Source organism: Camelina sativa, chromosome 7, assembly GCF_000633955.1.
Source record: "Camelina sativa cultivar DH55 chromosome 7, Cs, whole genome shotgun sequence".
Lineage (NCBI taxonomy): Eukaryota > Viridiplantae > Streptophyta > Magnoliopsida > Brassicales > Brassicaceae > Camelina > Camelina sativa.
Window position 1 is genome coordinate 17,700,593 of NC_025691.1, and position 11,383 is coordinate 17,711,975.

The 11,383-nt window shown below is 38.9% G+C and overlaps 1 protein-coding gene across 4 annotated transcripts; it reads right to left on the reverse strand.

Moving 5' to 3' along the window:
- LOC104701391 (E3 ubiquitin-protein ligase RGLG2-like) lies at positions 885-3,993 on the reverse strand. Of its 4 annotated transcripts, none has more exons than XM_010417067.2 (12): positions 3,883-3,993; positions 3,132-3,413; positions 2,952-3,036; positions 2,732-2,872; positions 2,528-2,641; positions 2,342-2,439; positions 2,143-2,222; positions 1,957-2,062; positions 1,727-1,854; positions 1,472-1,640; positions 1,326-1,388; positions 885-1,230 (listed from the first exon to the last, which is right to left on the reverse strand). In XM_010417067.2, exons 2-12 carry the CDS (start codon positions 3,369-3,371, stop codon positions 1,150-1,152), a joined length of 1,305 nt encoding a protein of 434 aa, XP_010415369.1. In that variant the 5' UTR covers positions 3,372-3,413; positions 3,883-3,993; the 3' UTR covers positions 885-1,149. The 4 variants fall into 4 exon arrangements, with proteins under 4 accessions (XP_010415369.1, XP_010415370.1, XP_019083231.1 ...); XM_010417068.2 differs by having other exon boundaries at positions 3,132-3,421; XM_019227686.1 differs by lacking the exon at positions 3,883-3,993 and adding an exon at positions 3,777-3,793 and having other exon boundaries at positions 3,132-3,421.

An 11,383-nucleotide genomic window follows, 5' to 3' on the forward strand; every position in this document is an offset into this window, starting at 1 on the left:
ATCATTTTGAAGAACAAAACTCAAGATGGTTTCCACTTCCTGAAGCAGCATTTCGGAATCAAGCCAGCGACCATCTGGATCATGGCTACGAAGTAGCTGCTCAACTATGATGTCTTCATTCAGAGCAGAGATGTCGCTTAGGAAATTCATGGTAATATGGCTGTTGTGTTGAAAAACTGTACTTTGAATTGTATTTACTTACCACAAAAGGATGTGTGTCTCTTGGTTTGCGTGATAAAAATAGTAGTAGGGTCCCTGAAACTGAAGATTGTTGAGCAATCTGACTGGAATCTTATTCAAAGACTTTAAACATGGCTTTATCTTTTTTTTTCAGATTTGAATATCTTCACGTCTTATCACTGTGGTAACACTTTTCGTGATGAAGGGCAAACACTAGAGTTACTCTGGTTCACCGAATAAACGAATGGATGGAGAGGATAACCGGACCGCTTAACCTAACCATAAGTGTAAACCTGAAAAGAAGAGTAAGAATAGCAGACTCAGTTTGGGGTATCTTTGATTAAGACTTGAGTTCCAATCTTGTTCAGTACTGGGGACGAAGACCAAGAAAAGTATATCACATCTTCTGATAGTATGAACAGTACAAAGGTATAACTTTGACAAAAACCTATGTAATAGTTCTTGTCCCTTTAGCCATTTTTTCGTTGACAGTTACATCATTTATGGATCTTTTAGCGACAGAGAATTGATACGATCCATAAGATGTCAATTATGGCAGTGAAAACAGGACCACTTTGGGCTCCTGTGTTGAAGACTAAGAGGTTTCGGACAAGAAAGGTATATACTGTTGTTTGAGACATGTGTACAGAACTCATGGGACCATTCAAGATTTTAAAATCTTCAGTAAAAATTTGTAACAGCAGAGCAAGGAAGATAATACTTTATTTACGCGAGAATCAGCAGTCTGATTTTCATGTGCAATGAGATTGCAAAACTCACAAACAGATTATCTACAATATAACTTTGAAAGGAGCCGTGATTGATCGAAAAAATCATTCAACGGTTGTTCCACTCAAAGTAAACACAAATGTTGGGACACCGGTAGTATCTCCACCACCATTGGTGAATGTTGGCTGTGAAAGATCTCAGATCACCTGCGGTGTTCCTTCAGTTCTTGAGAGAGTTATCTTAATAAAGCTTGATACGAACGGAGATTGAGCTCCGGCAAATGGGGCAAACAGTGAGGTCTTTCCCACATTCTGAGCAAGTCTGATAGAGCAAAATAAGAAAAACAACGGACAGTTAAATGATTTGGTTTCATGTGCGATCCTTAGGAGGTAGGTAACTCAGGAGTGGAAATGCACCTGATGACCACAGTTGAAAGCCATGTTCTTTGGACTCATTAGACATACGGGGCAAACCTGTTGCTGTTAATCCAACCAAAAAGATGTGAATAGCAGGAAAAAAGATTGATCAATACATAGTTTTATCTTTCTTTGTATAATCATACCTGGCCCTCATTACGAGCAGTTGAAGGTGTTGCAGAGGAAATACCACTATCATCATATGGTCTGTTAAAACTGGTTGATCTGGAAGTTCTTGGGCTGTTGCGCATAGCTTGAGTAGCATATGTTGGTGGTGCAAGCGCAATCCTGTTTGGACTATGTCCAGTTCTTTGTCTGCGAATTCGAAACAAGGAACAAACCTTGGTGATTTATTGAGATCAGTTCACAAATGCTGCAGTAATGTATCTGAACTGACTTACCCGAGTAAGCCTAGCTCAAGGGTGGCTTTATACTGAGACGGGATCTCCATCAAGGCGGAGAGCGCAAATTCTGCCTCTTTTCTTGCTGGATCAATGTTCTTTGACATAATATCCGTGAAATTCACAAACTGAAATGATTCAAATGATGAAGAAACTAAAAAACCTGTTAAACTGCCAGGACGAGACAGGAAATATCTTACACTATTGAAGAAGCTTGTTGGTATTGTTACCTGGAAATTGTCAAAGGTACGAGCAGGGATGTTGTCATCAAACTGTCTCATGGTGTCCCAGGGACCATCTCCAACACCAACAAGAACTATTGACAAAGGATATTCACTGCAATGGAAACCATCACATATGAGAAAGATGCGGTTTGAAATTGGATTGTCCGCAAAGAAAAAGTATATTATTATTACCTTGCTCTTACAATAGCATCAATAGTGCGCTGCTCTTGTGGACTGAATCCACCGTTCTCTGTATCAACACTTCTTGTCACCTGTCAGAATAAAAGCTCCAGAGGTAACTATACAAATATCTGAGAATGAAGATAAAACTAAACACATATAGGTACATATGCAAGAACTTTCTCCAGACAAAAATGGTTCCAAACTTTACCTGACCATCAGCGATAATGAGAAGAACATGGTACTGGCCGCCACTTTCTTCCACAATTGTCATGGCCCTTTCAATGATGGGTGCAAAAGATGTCGGACCTGTTAAAGAACCGGCAAAATATAAGGTAAAAGTAGAGCAAGATTCAGAAGACAGGCAGAATAAAAGGGCTAATTCATCTCAATCTACCTGAGAGGTGAAGCTGGGGAACGATCTCTCTATAACACGTAAGGACTTCTTCAAATCCGTTACAAAATGTATCATTTGGATTGAAACTGAAGACATCTTGATCATGGGTAGTAGCTGCACAAACAAGCCAATCTCAACATCTCTAATCACAGACTTAAACAACAGTTATACAAGAAAAAAAGACTGGTTCTTTACGGTTATTACCATCTCCAAATCCATAGCAGGGGATCAAATTATCCTCATCGAAAACTGATAAAGTCTTCCCGATGATGGAAATAGCTTGCTGGTAAGGGTTTGGGGTTGTTCCAATGTAATGCAGGCTCTTCCTACCAAATGATCTCGCCCCTGAATCAAATCACCTGAGTAAGCTACCAGAGACCAAAGCAACCTAGACTAAAAACATTGAGATAATAACTTCTCTAACCTGTCCATTCGTTGCTCTTGGTGACATCAATACCAACAATCAGATTCGAGGACTCCAAACCGGCATGTGAAAGAGCAGCGGTAACCTGTATATAAGAGAAGAGATTCACAAACCAACAACACAACAACAATAAGAGATAAACAAAAACAAAAACAAAATGATGGATTCAGTGATACAAACCTCATCAATTGAACGGTAGTTATCAGCAATCCGTGAATACTTCCTCTCAAGAGTCTTGGGAGTTCGTCTCCCGGAATTGTAGGAGGAAGAGACAGGAGAGGCAGATGGATGGTTTGGTGTGTGATAAGAGCTGTTCTGGTCTCCATAATCCCCCCAAGCAGACGAGCTCCCAGACACACTACGTTCATACCTCCGATCAGTTCCTCCTCTAGTCGGCTCTTTCGAACTACTTCCTCCCATCCAAGACAACCAAACCCAGAACAAGATGAACAACACAATCGCCTGCAACACTTCAAGCATAAGTCAAATACTTCAGATTAAACCCAAACAACAACAAAGTACCAATACAACACAGTAACACCCATATAAATAGGAGAGAGCTTATTGACTTTGAAACAGATCCCAAAGTTTGGATTTTTATCATCAAAGTCTTCACCTTTCACATTGTTTAAACATGTTTGACTCAGTAAATTTCACATTTTTTGTTGTTACATAATTAAAACTAATATAATAATAGTCAGACACAGTCGCTTTCAAGAGGGGACTAATAAACACATCGCCGTTAAATACAAGGAAACTCTATTGAGAGATTTTTCCGGCGAGAAATGATAAATTAAAGAAGAAGACCCAATTTCAGAAGATTACAGGAAACAAGGGGAGTTACAGTACACGAGTTGACTCATTCAAAGATCGAAACTTTTTCATTGGAGTACTAAACTAAACTTAAACGTAGAAGAGACAGAGACGTTACCTGCACAATCGAAACTGCTCAAATGGGATCTCTCTTGTGAAGTAGAGAATTTTCAATGTATATGAATTTATAATAATAAGAACAATTGTGACAATTTATAATAATAAGAACAATTGTGCTCAACTGTGGAACCTATTGGTTGTAGTGGAGGGTTGGCTCTCTTTTATAATAAAGATGTTTTTGATGTGTCAATTTTATTTGAGTCAAATCGTATAATTGATGTTGAGGCTGTCTATAACGGGCGAGTAATTCACCTTACTTTTATTTATGGGGATCCTGTCCCTAAAAATCGGGATTTAGTATGGGAACGGTTATTGAGAATAAGCTCAACTCGGTCGACTCCTTGGTTTATTATTGGGGATCTCAATGAATTAACAGGAAATCACGAGAAGCGAGGGGGTAAACTTCGTCATGCTTCTTCATTTCTTTCCTTTAATGGAATGATTCGGGACTGTGGTTTTTTGGAATTTTCATATCTCGGAGATTGGTTGTCGTGGAGGGGTTGGTGGGATAAAAAACCAATCCGTTGTCGTTTGGATAGGGCTTTGGGTAATGAGGACTGGCATGATTTGTTTCCGGACACGGTTACAGAATATTTGCCGAGGATTGCTTCGGATCATGCCCCGCTTATTGTCAATATAGGTGCCAAGAGATCGCGTGGGAAACGAACCTTTATGTTCGATCGTCGGTGGATTGGTAAGGCGGGTCTGATGGAGTCTATTTCACAGGGCTGGAATGGGGGCCATCATGAGGGTCCGACATCAGTTGTGGACAAAATTGTGAATTGCCGACGAGCTATATCTCATTGGCGCAAGGAGCAGGTCCCGTTTGGGCGAGACATTATTGAGGATCTCAAACGCCAGTTGGCAGTGGCCCAAGCGGATGATGCGGTTTCTTCGGGGGTTATCACTGATTTAACCATGCGTCTGCGGGACGCCTATAATGATGAGGAGATTTATTGGTATCAAAAAAGTCGTAATAGATGGATGCGGGTGGGGGATAAAAATACGAAGTATTTTCAAGCTCAAACAAAGCAGCGACGGGCTCGTAACAGGATCACTGGGCTTTATGACAGGAATAATGTTTGGTCAACTAAGGATGATGATATTTGCACGGTGGCGGTCTCGTATTTTGAGGACTTGTTTACTCCTATTAATCCGTCTAATTTTGAAGATGCTTTAAGTGAGGTGAAGAGGGTAATAACGGAGGACGTAAATGAACGTTTAACAGCTCCAGCAACGGAGGCGGAGGTCCGTAAGGCGGAGGTCCGTAAGGCCTTATTCCTGATGTCTCCGGATAAGGCCCCGGGACCGGATGGAATGACAGCATTGTTTTTCCAGAAGGCTTGGAGAGTGGTCAAAGAGGATCTTGTGGCTATGGTAAATCGGTTTTTTGAAGAGGGTGTTTTTGATAAAAGTCTGAATAGGACGCATATTTGCTTAATTCCGAAGGTGGCTAAGCCAACCCGGATGGCGGAAATGCGGCCCATTAGCTTGTGTAACGTGGGGTATAAGCTTATTTCAAAAATTTTGTGTCAACGGTTAAAAGGAGTGTTACCTGAGCTTATCTCGGAAACACAATCTGCTTTTGTCCCAGGACGATTGATTTCGGATAACATTCTCATCGCCCATGAGATGTTCCATGGTCTACGAACAAATCCATCGTGTAAAGGAAAATTTATGGCGATCAAAACGGATATGAGTAAGGCGTATGATAGGGTTGAATGGGGTTTTATTGAGGCTTTGTTACGGAAGATGGGCTTTGGGGAGATCTGGATTTCTCGGATTATGTTTTGTGTCACTTCTGTAGAATATAAGGTTCTTTTAAATGGCCAACCTAATGGTAGGATTGTTCCCGAACGGGGTTTACGGCAGGGAGACCCTTTGTCTCCTTATCTGTTTATTTTGTGCACGGAGGTCTTAGTTGCTAATATTAAGCGGGCGGAACGGGAAAAACAAATAACAGGGATTAAGGTAGCAAACAAGTGTCCGCCAATTACGCATCTGCTTTTTGCGGATGATAGTCTTTTTTTCTGCAAAGCGGAAAAGGCTCAATGTGAGGTTATTTTGGGTATTTTAAACCAGTATGAGGCTGTATCGGGTCAGCAAATAAATTTTGCCAAATCTTCGGTTCAATTTGGTTATAAGGTGGATGACACTGTGCGGTCAGAGATGCAGGGGGTTTTGGGGATTTCGAATTTGGGTGGGATGGGATCTTACCTCGGGCTACCGGAGAGTCTGGGAGGGTCCAAGACAAAAGTATTCTCTTTTGTTCGGGACCGCCTTCAGGGACGCACGACGGGTTGGTCGGCGAAACTTCTCTCCAAAGGGGGAAAAGAGGTGATGATCAAGTCCATTGCCACGGCGGTTCCCACTTTTGTGATGTCTTGTTTCCGGATTCCGAAAACAATAACGTCAAAACTTACGAGTGCAGTGGCAAATTTTTGGTGGAGTACCTCAGGACAGTCTGGGGGGTTGCACTGGTTAGCTTGGGATAAACTCTGCTTCAGTAAGCAGTTGGGGGGTTTGGGTTTCAGGAACGTTGATGCCTTCAATACGGCATTGCTGGCAAAACAATTGTGGAGGCTGATTGAGGCCCCGGATACATTGTTTGCTCGGGTTTTCAAGGGCAGGTATTATCGCAATTCCAACCCTATGGATCCGCTACGCTCTTACTCTCCATCTTACGGGTGGAGAAGTATTACTTCTGCTAGATCTTTGGTTAATAAAGGCCTTATTATACGGGTCAGTTCGGGGGAGTCTATTTCCATATGGACGGATCCCTGGGTACCGGCTCAATCCCCAAGACCAGCATTCAGCAAGGGTCCCCATAAGGATCCTTCTCTTAAAATCTCTCATTTAATTGATTGTCACACTAATACTTGGCGTATGGATAGACTTAAGGAGTTTTTTGCCCCGGAAGATGTTGATCTGATAGGGGCTATTCCTTTAGGAAGTCGTCGTCTAGACGATTCCATGGGTTGGCATTATACGAAATCAGGAAAGTATGCTGTTAAATCTGGTTATGAAGTGGAACGTCGTTTTGCTCCACAGCTTACGATGGTCCCTCGAGTGGGCCCAGAGATAACTCCTCTGTTGGCTGCTGTTTGGGATGTCTCTTGTCCACCAAAAATTAAGCATTTTATGTGGCAGGTTTTGTCAGGATGTATTTCGGTTTCGGCGAACCTGCGGCGGAGGGGTATTCCCTGTGACCCCGCGTGTGTACGGTGTGGGGCTGACGAGGAAACAATTAATCATGCTATTTTCAGTTGCCCACCGGCTCGGCAGGCGTGGGCATTAGCCCAGGTTCCTGTAGGTCCTGGCTCCTTCCCGACGGAGTCCATTTATGCTAATGTAGACCATTTTTTAGGTTCTTCTAATCCGGCCTCTCAGGTAGCCGCGTTCCCGTGGCTTATGTGGTATATTTGGAAAGCGCGGGATGCTCATGTTTTTGAGAGTGTGGTGGAAAATCCAATGGATGTAGTTCGGTTGGCGGAGGGGGAGGCAAATGTCTGGTTACAGGCTCAGGTGGAGGTGGAGGATGAGGATCAACCCCTTTCTCCACTTGTCCCCTCTACTAGACAAAGGGGGCCCATCCCTTTCCTTCCTACCTCTTTTACAGGATATCGGTGTTTTGTTGATGGCTCTTGGAAAGCGACAGATGCTCTTGCAGGTGCAGGTTGGTTTTGTTCTTCCATTGAAGATTCGAGGTCAGATATGGGAGCTACCAATTTCCGTAGAAGTTTGTCTCCACTCCATGCTGAAGTAGAAGCTCTCATTTGGGCGATGCGTTGCATGATTGGACATGATTATCGGGACGTGGTTTTTTATACGGACTGTTCTGATTTGGTAAAGATGGTGTCTTCTACTCATGAATGGCCGGCTTTCACACCCTACCTCGACGACATCAAGATAGATCAAGCGGAGTTCTCTTCCTTCTCTCTACCTCTAGTTCCACGTAATGCGAATGTCAAAGCGGATTCTGTGGCACGCCAAGCGCGATTGTCACCGCAGCATGTGTTGTTTGTAAACTCTTTTCCTCCAAATTGGCTCGTTTGAGTTGATTCTATTGTTGTCAAAAAAAAAAAAGAACAATTGTGACATTTATATACGTTATCTATTTCAGAAAAATATACAGATTTTGTCGTTTTATTAGCTTGACCAATACAAATATTGTATATTTGTATATTGGTCCTTGGATTTGGAATTTTTAGTGTTATCTTTGTCTTCATTATAGAGAAGTCTTATCATCGCAAATTTTTTAAGTATTTTTTCTCTTAAGTTTTATAATTAGTTAATTTTAATTTTAAAATATGGTTATTTCAATTAATTATTTTAGATTTTTTTTTTTTAATTGAAAACATCAAAATATATAATACCAAATTGAGCTATGTATCTCCATCTATAGTGTCCACCTCAATACCAATTTTCTTAAGAAAAATGTTTTTCTAATCTTTTGAACTTTCTATTTATTAGTTAGCTTTAAATATATGGTCAACACAATTTATTATCTTAAATTTCTCTTTTTATTTAATTGATGAATTTAAAGAAAAATAAACTCTCTTCTTCTAGAGTGATAACTCTCTTCTTCTAGAGTGACATCTCATCACCAATTTTTTTTTAAATATACATTATTAAAATTAAAATACAAATTTTCATATTCAATTTATTTATTAATCAAAATATTTTTGAGTATTTAAATATATGTAGGTGTGATTATATTATCATCTAAGAAATGCAAGTCTAAATAAAATTACATGATGTCTTGATTCATGAAATAACATTTAAAATGGAAGAAAACTTGTATATATGATACTAAACATTACGCTCCGATCATCCTAATTAACTTATTAAGCCTATATATGGTCTTAGTCGACTACTCACTAATAGGCATGAAGCATGTTACAAGTTACAACAAAGAAGAAAAAGTGCTTAAAAACATTTTATCGATATGATTAAGAACTTACGATCTTCTGTGGGGATTTGATAAAGCCGAAAATTATGATTTTGTGTAATGATTAATGAGTAATTAATTCTTTTATTTGGGATTTTTCATATACAGAATAGAATCTTTTAAGAGGGGGTATTCAACTTGCTATTTTAAGGATTTGGTAGCATTTTAATATTTTAGAATTTTGAAAGATTTAGAAGAGTTTTACAAGATTTGATTGTCTTTTAGAGTTTTTTTATTTAAAAATCAAATAAAATGAAATGTGATTTTATGAGATTCTATGAAATTTTATTTGTAAACTTTGGGTGATTTTAAAATATTTTACCACACAAAAAACGAAAATTCTATGCCTAAATATTTGTGAAGCTGCAGCCAAAGCTTCAGGATCAACACATCAAAGGGAAACCAAAAGTGCACGTTTTAGAGCACTTTTACTAGGTCTAGGTTCAAGTCTTGGATCCACGACTTCTTCAGCTCTTCTTGTTCCAACCATCATCTTTAGCCATTCAACAAGATTCACCTGCCAGCCAATACACAGACCGATTCATGAATACTCCCCTCTTAAAAACTTGAATATCTGAAACGAGAGCAGAAGCAATCAAATTCGCTGGTGGTGGGATTGGAGCGAAGGAGTGGGGAAGAGCTAGAGGACGTGAAGAGGTGAGACCTGCTTCAGTTGTGATTTCCCAGAAAATACAGTTTTTTTTTGTTCTTCTAAAATTCTGTAAAATTCTACCTTAAAGGGTATGATTCTGAGGGAGAGTATTCAACTAAAAAACAAACCAAAATCTCCTAGAATTATTCAAAGTACCAGTTTTTGAAAAGGTTGTGATATTTTGAATAACACTAGATTTCAAGTAAGTTTTATGAATCTTGATTGAATAACAAGGGATTGTATATTATTTTAAATGATTTTACATAAATCTAAGTTGAATAACATAGGATTTTAAAATTTTTTTAAAAATCATCAATTGAAGAACAAGTAATTTTAAGAATACTCTATAATCTTCTAAAATACAAGTTTAATACCCCTCTCTAGTCTATTTAGTAATTTTGGTGATTTAACCAATAAATGTTTGAGATAAATATATGAAACCAAATGTTTAAGATAAATTAACGGAATAGAAAACAAGTAAACAATTTGGTTTTGGTTGGTACACTCATGTTTAGTCGTAAGCTGTGACGAAACTACTTTAAGATATTAGTATTACTCAACTCTTTCCAACAATACGGGATATAAAAGAACGTATAACCCAATAGTTAAATCTTTTTTTTTTTTTTTTTCAAAAATCTTGCCCGAGAATCATATATTATATAGTTTCTGAATAATAAAATGATGTATATGGAGAAGTAGTAGGTTGGAGAAAGTACCTTCATGACGATTGTTTCTGAATAATAAAATGATGTCCATAATGACTGTATTACCTACCTTAAGAATCCTTTTAAAGCTCTTTTTTTTTTTAATTGAACACATCCAACATGTATGTGATTCACATGCATTAATTGTAAGAGCAGTGAACACAAAATTTAATGATCTGATATCCTTCCCTAAGTAGTATAAATATAAAGCGTTAAGTAGAAATAGAGTGTAATACAAAAGAGAGTTTTATTTCTATCTTCTTATTTTCTTAAGGTTTACACTTTTTTATTCTTAATTAACACACACAATACACACAGATTGAGGCACAAAGTGAAGATGTATTGGTTTGTCTGAACTAATGTGTCTGTGATTCAAGACGTGATACAGGATTGTTGTTGTTTTATGTGCCTGAGAAGTTTCTAGAAGGTTTGAGAAGGCAATATTGAAGGACGGTTTGAGGATGAATTGAAGAGGAAAACTACTATTTCTTTGGTTAATTAAATTGGAGTTTTACAAGGAAAAGGAAAATAGCAAAAAGGAAAAAGACTTTTTCTTATGAAATTTGAAAATCTTCTCCTATTGTGATTAGGAAGTCTTGATGGATATATAAGGAGGTGTTGGGCAGGTCCTAGAGAGGCAAGAGAGCTAAGAGATAAAGATAATAATCCTAGATAGCTTGCTCATTGTGTGCGGCTTAGTTTCGCGGTTTGGTGCTTGTGTTGTTCAAGCTTCTTTGTTCGTCGGTGTGGCGTTTGTGTGAAGGTTGCTCCAGAGACTTGGAGATCTGAAGTCTAGGTTCGGGGGAAGTTTAGCCCAAGGTTAGGTTATCTTGGTTTAAATCTAGGCTTGGTGTGAGTTTAGTTAAGGATAGAGATTTATCCTTAAGATTTCATGTTATAGAACGGAGCGGTGAATTAAGAGGGTTGTGCTTGATTTACGCGTTTGCGAATAGGTTGTATTTGCTTTCTTGTTCTAGTGAAATCGAAATCTGGACATGGTCCCAGGGAGTAGGAAAAACCGAACCTCGTTAACAAAGCTCTTGTGTTATTTACTTTCTGCACTTTATTATTTGCACCTCATCCGCATTTACACAAAGCCCTAGCCAGCACAAACAAAAGAAGTTATACTCAAAACACGGAGAGATAACAACTACAACACAAGAAAACACACTGAATTACATAAGAACACATT

Bases quoted from the DNA above. Each gene is read 5' to 3' on its own strand.
- LOC104701391 (XM_010417065.2), bottom strand. From the start codon at position 3,431: ATGCTTGAAGTGTTGCAGGCGATTGTGTTGTTCATCTTGTTCTGGGTT. The intron at 2,223-2,341 runs GTAAAGTTTGGA...TTATTCTGACAG, and splicing joins TCATTATCGCTGATGGTCAG to GTGACAAGAAGTGTTGATAC. The intron at 1,855-1,956 runs GTAACAATACCA...GAATCATTTCAG, and splicing joins GTACCTTTGACAATTTCCAG to TTTGTGAATTTCACGGATAT.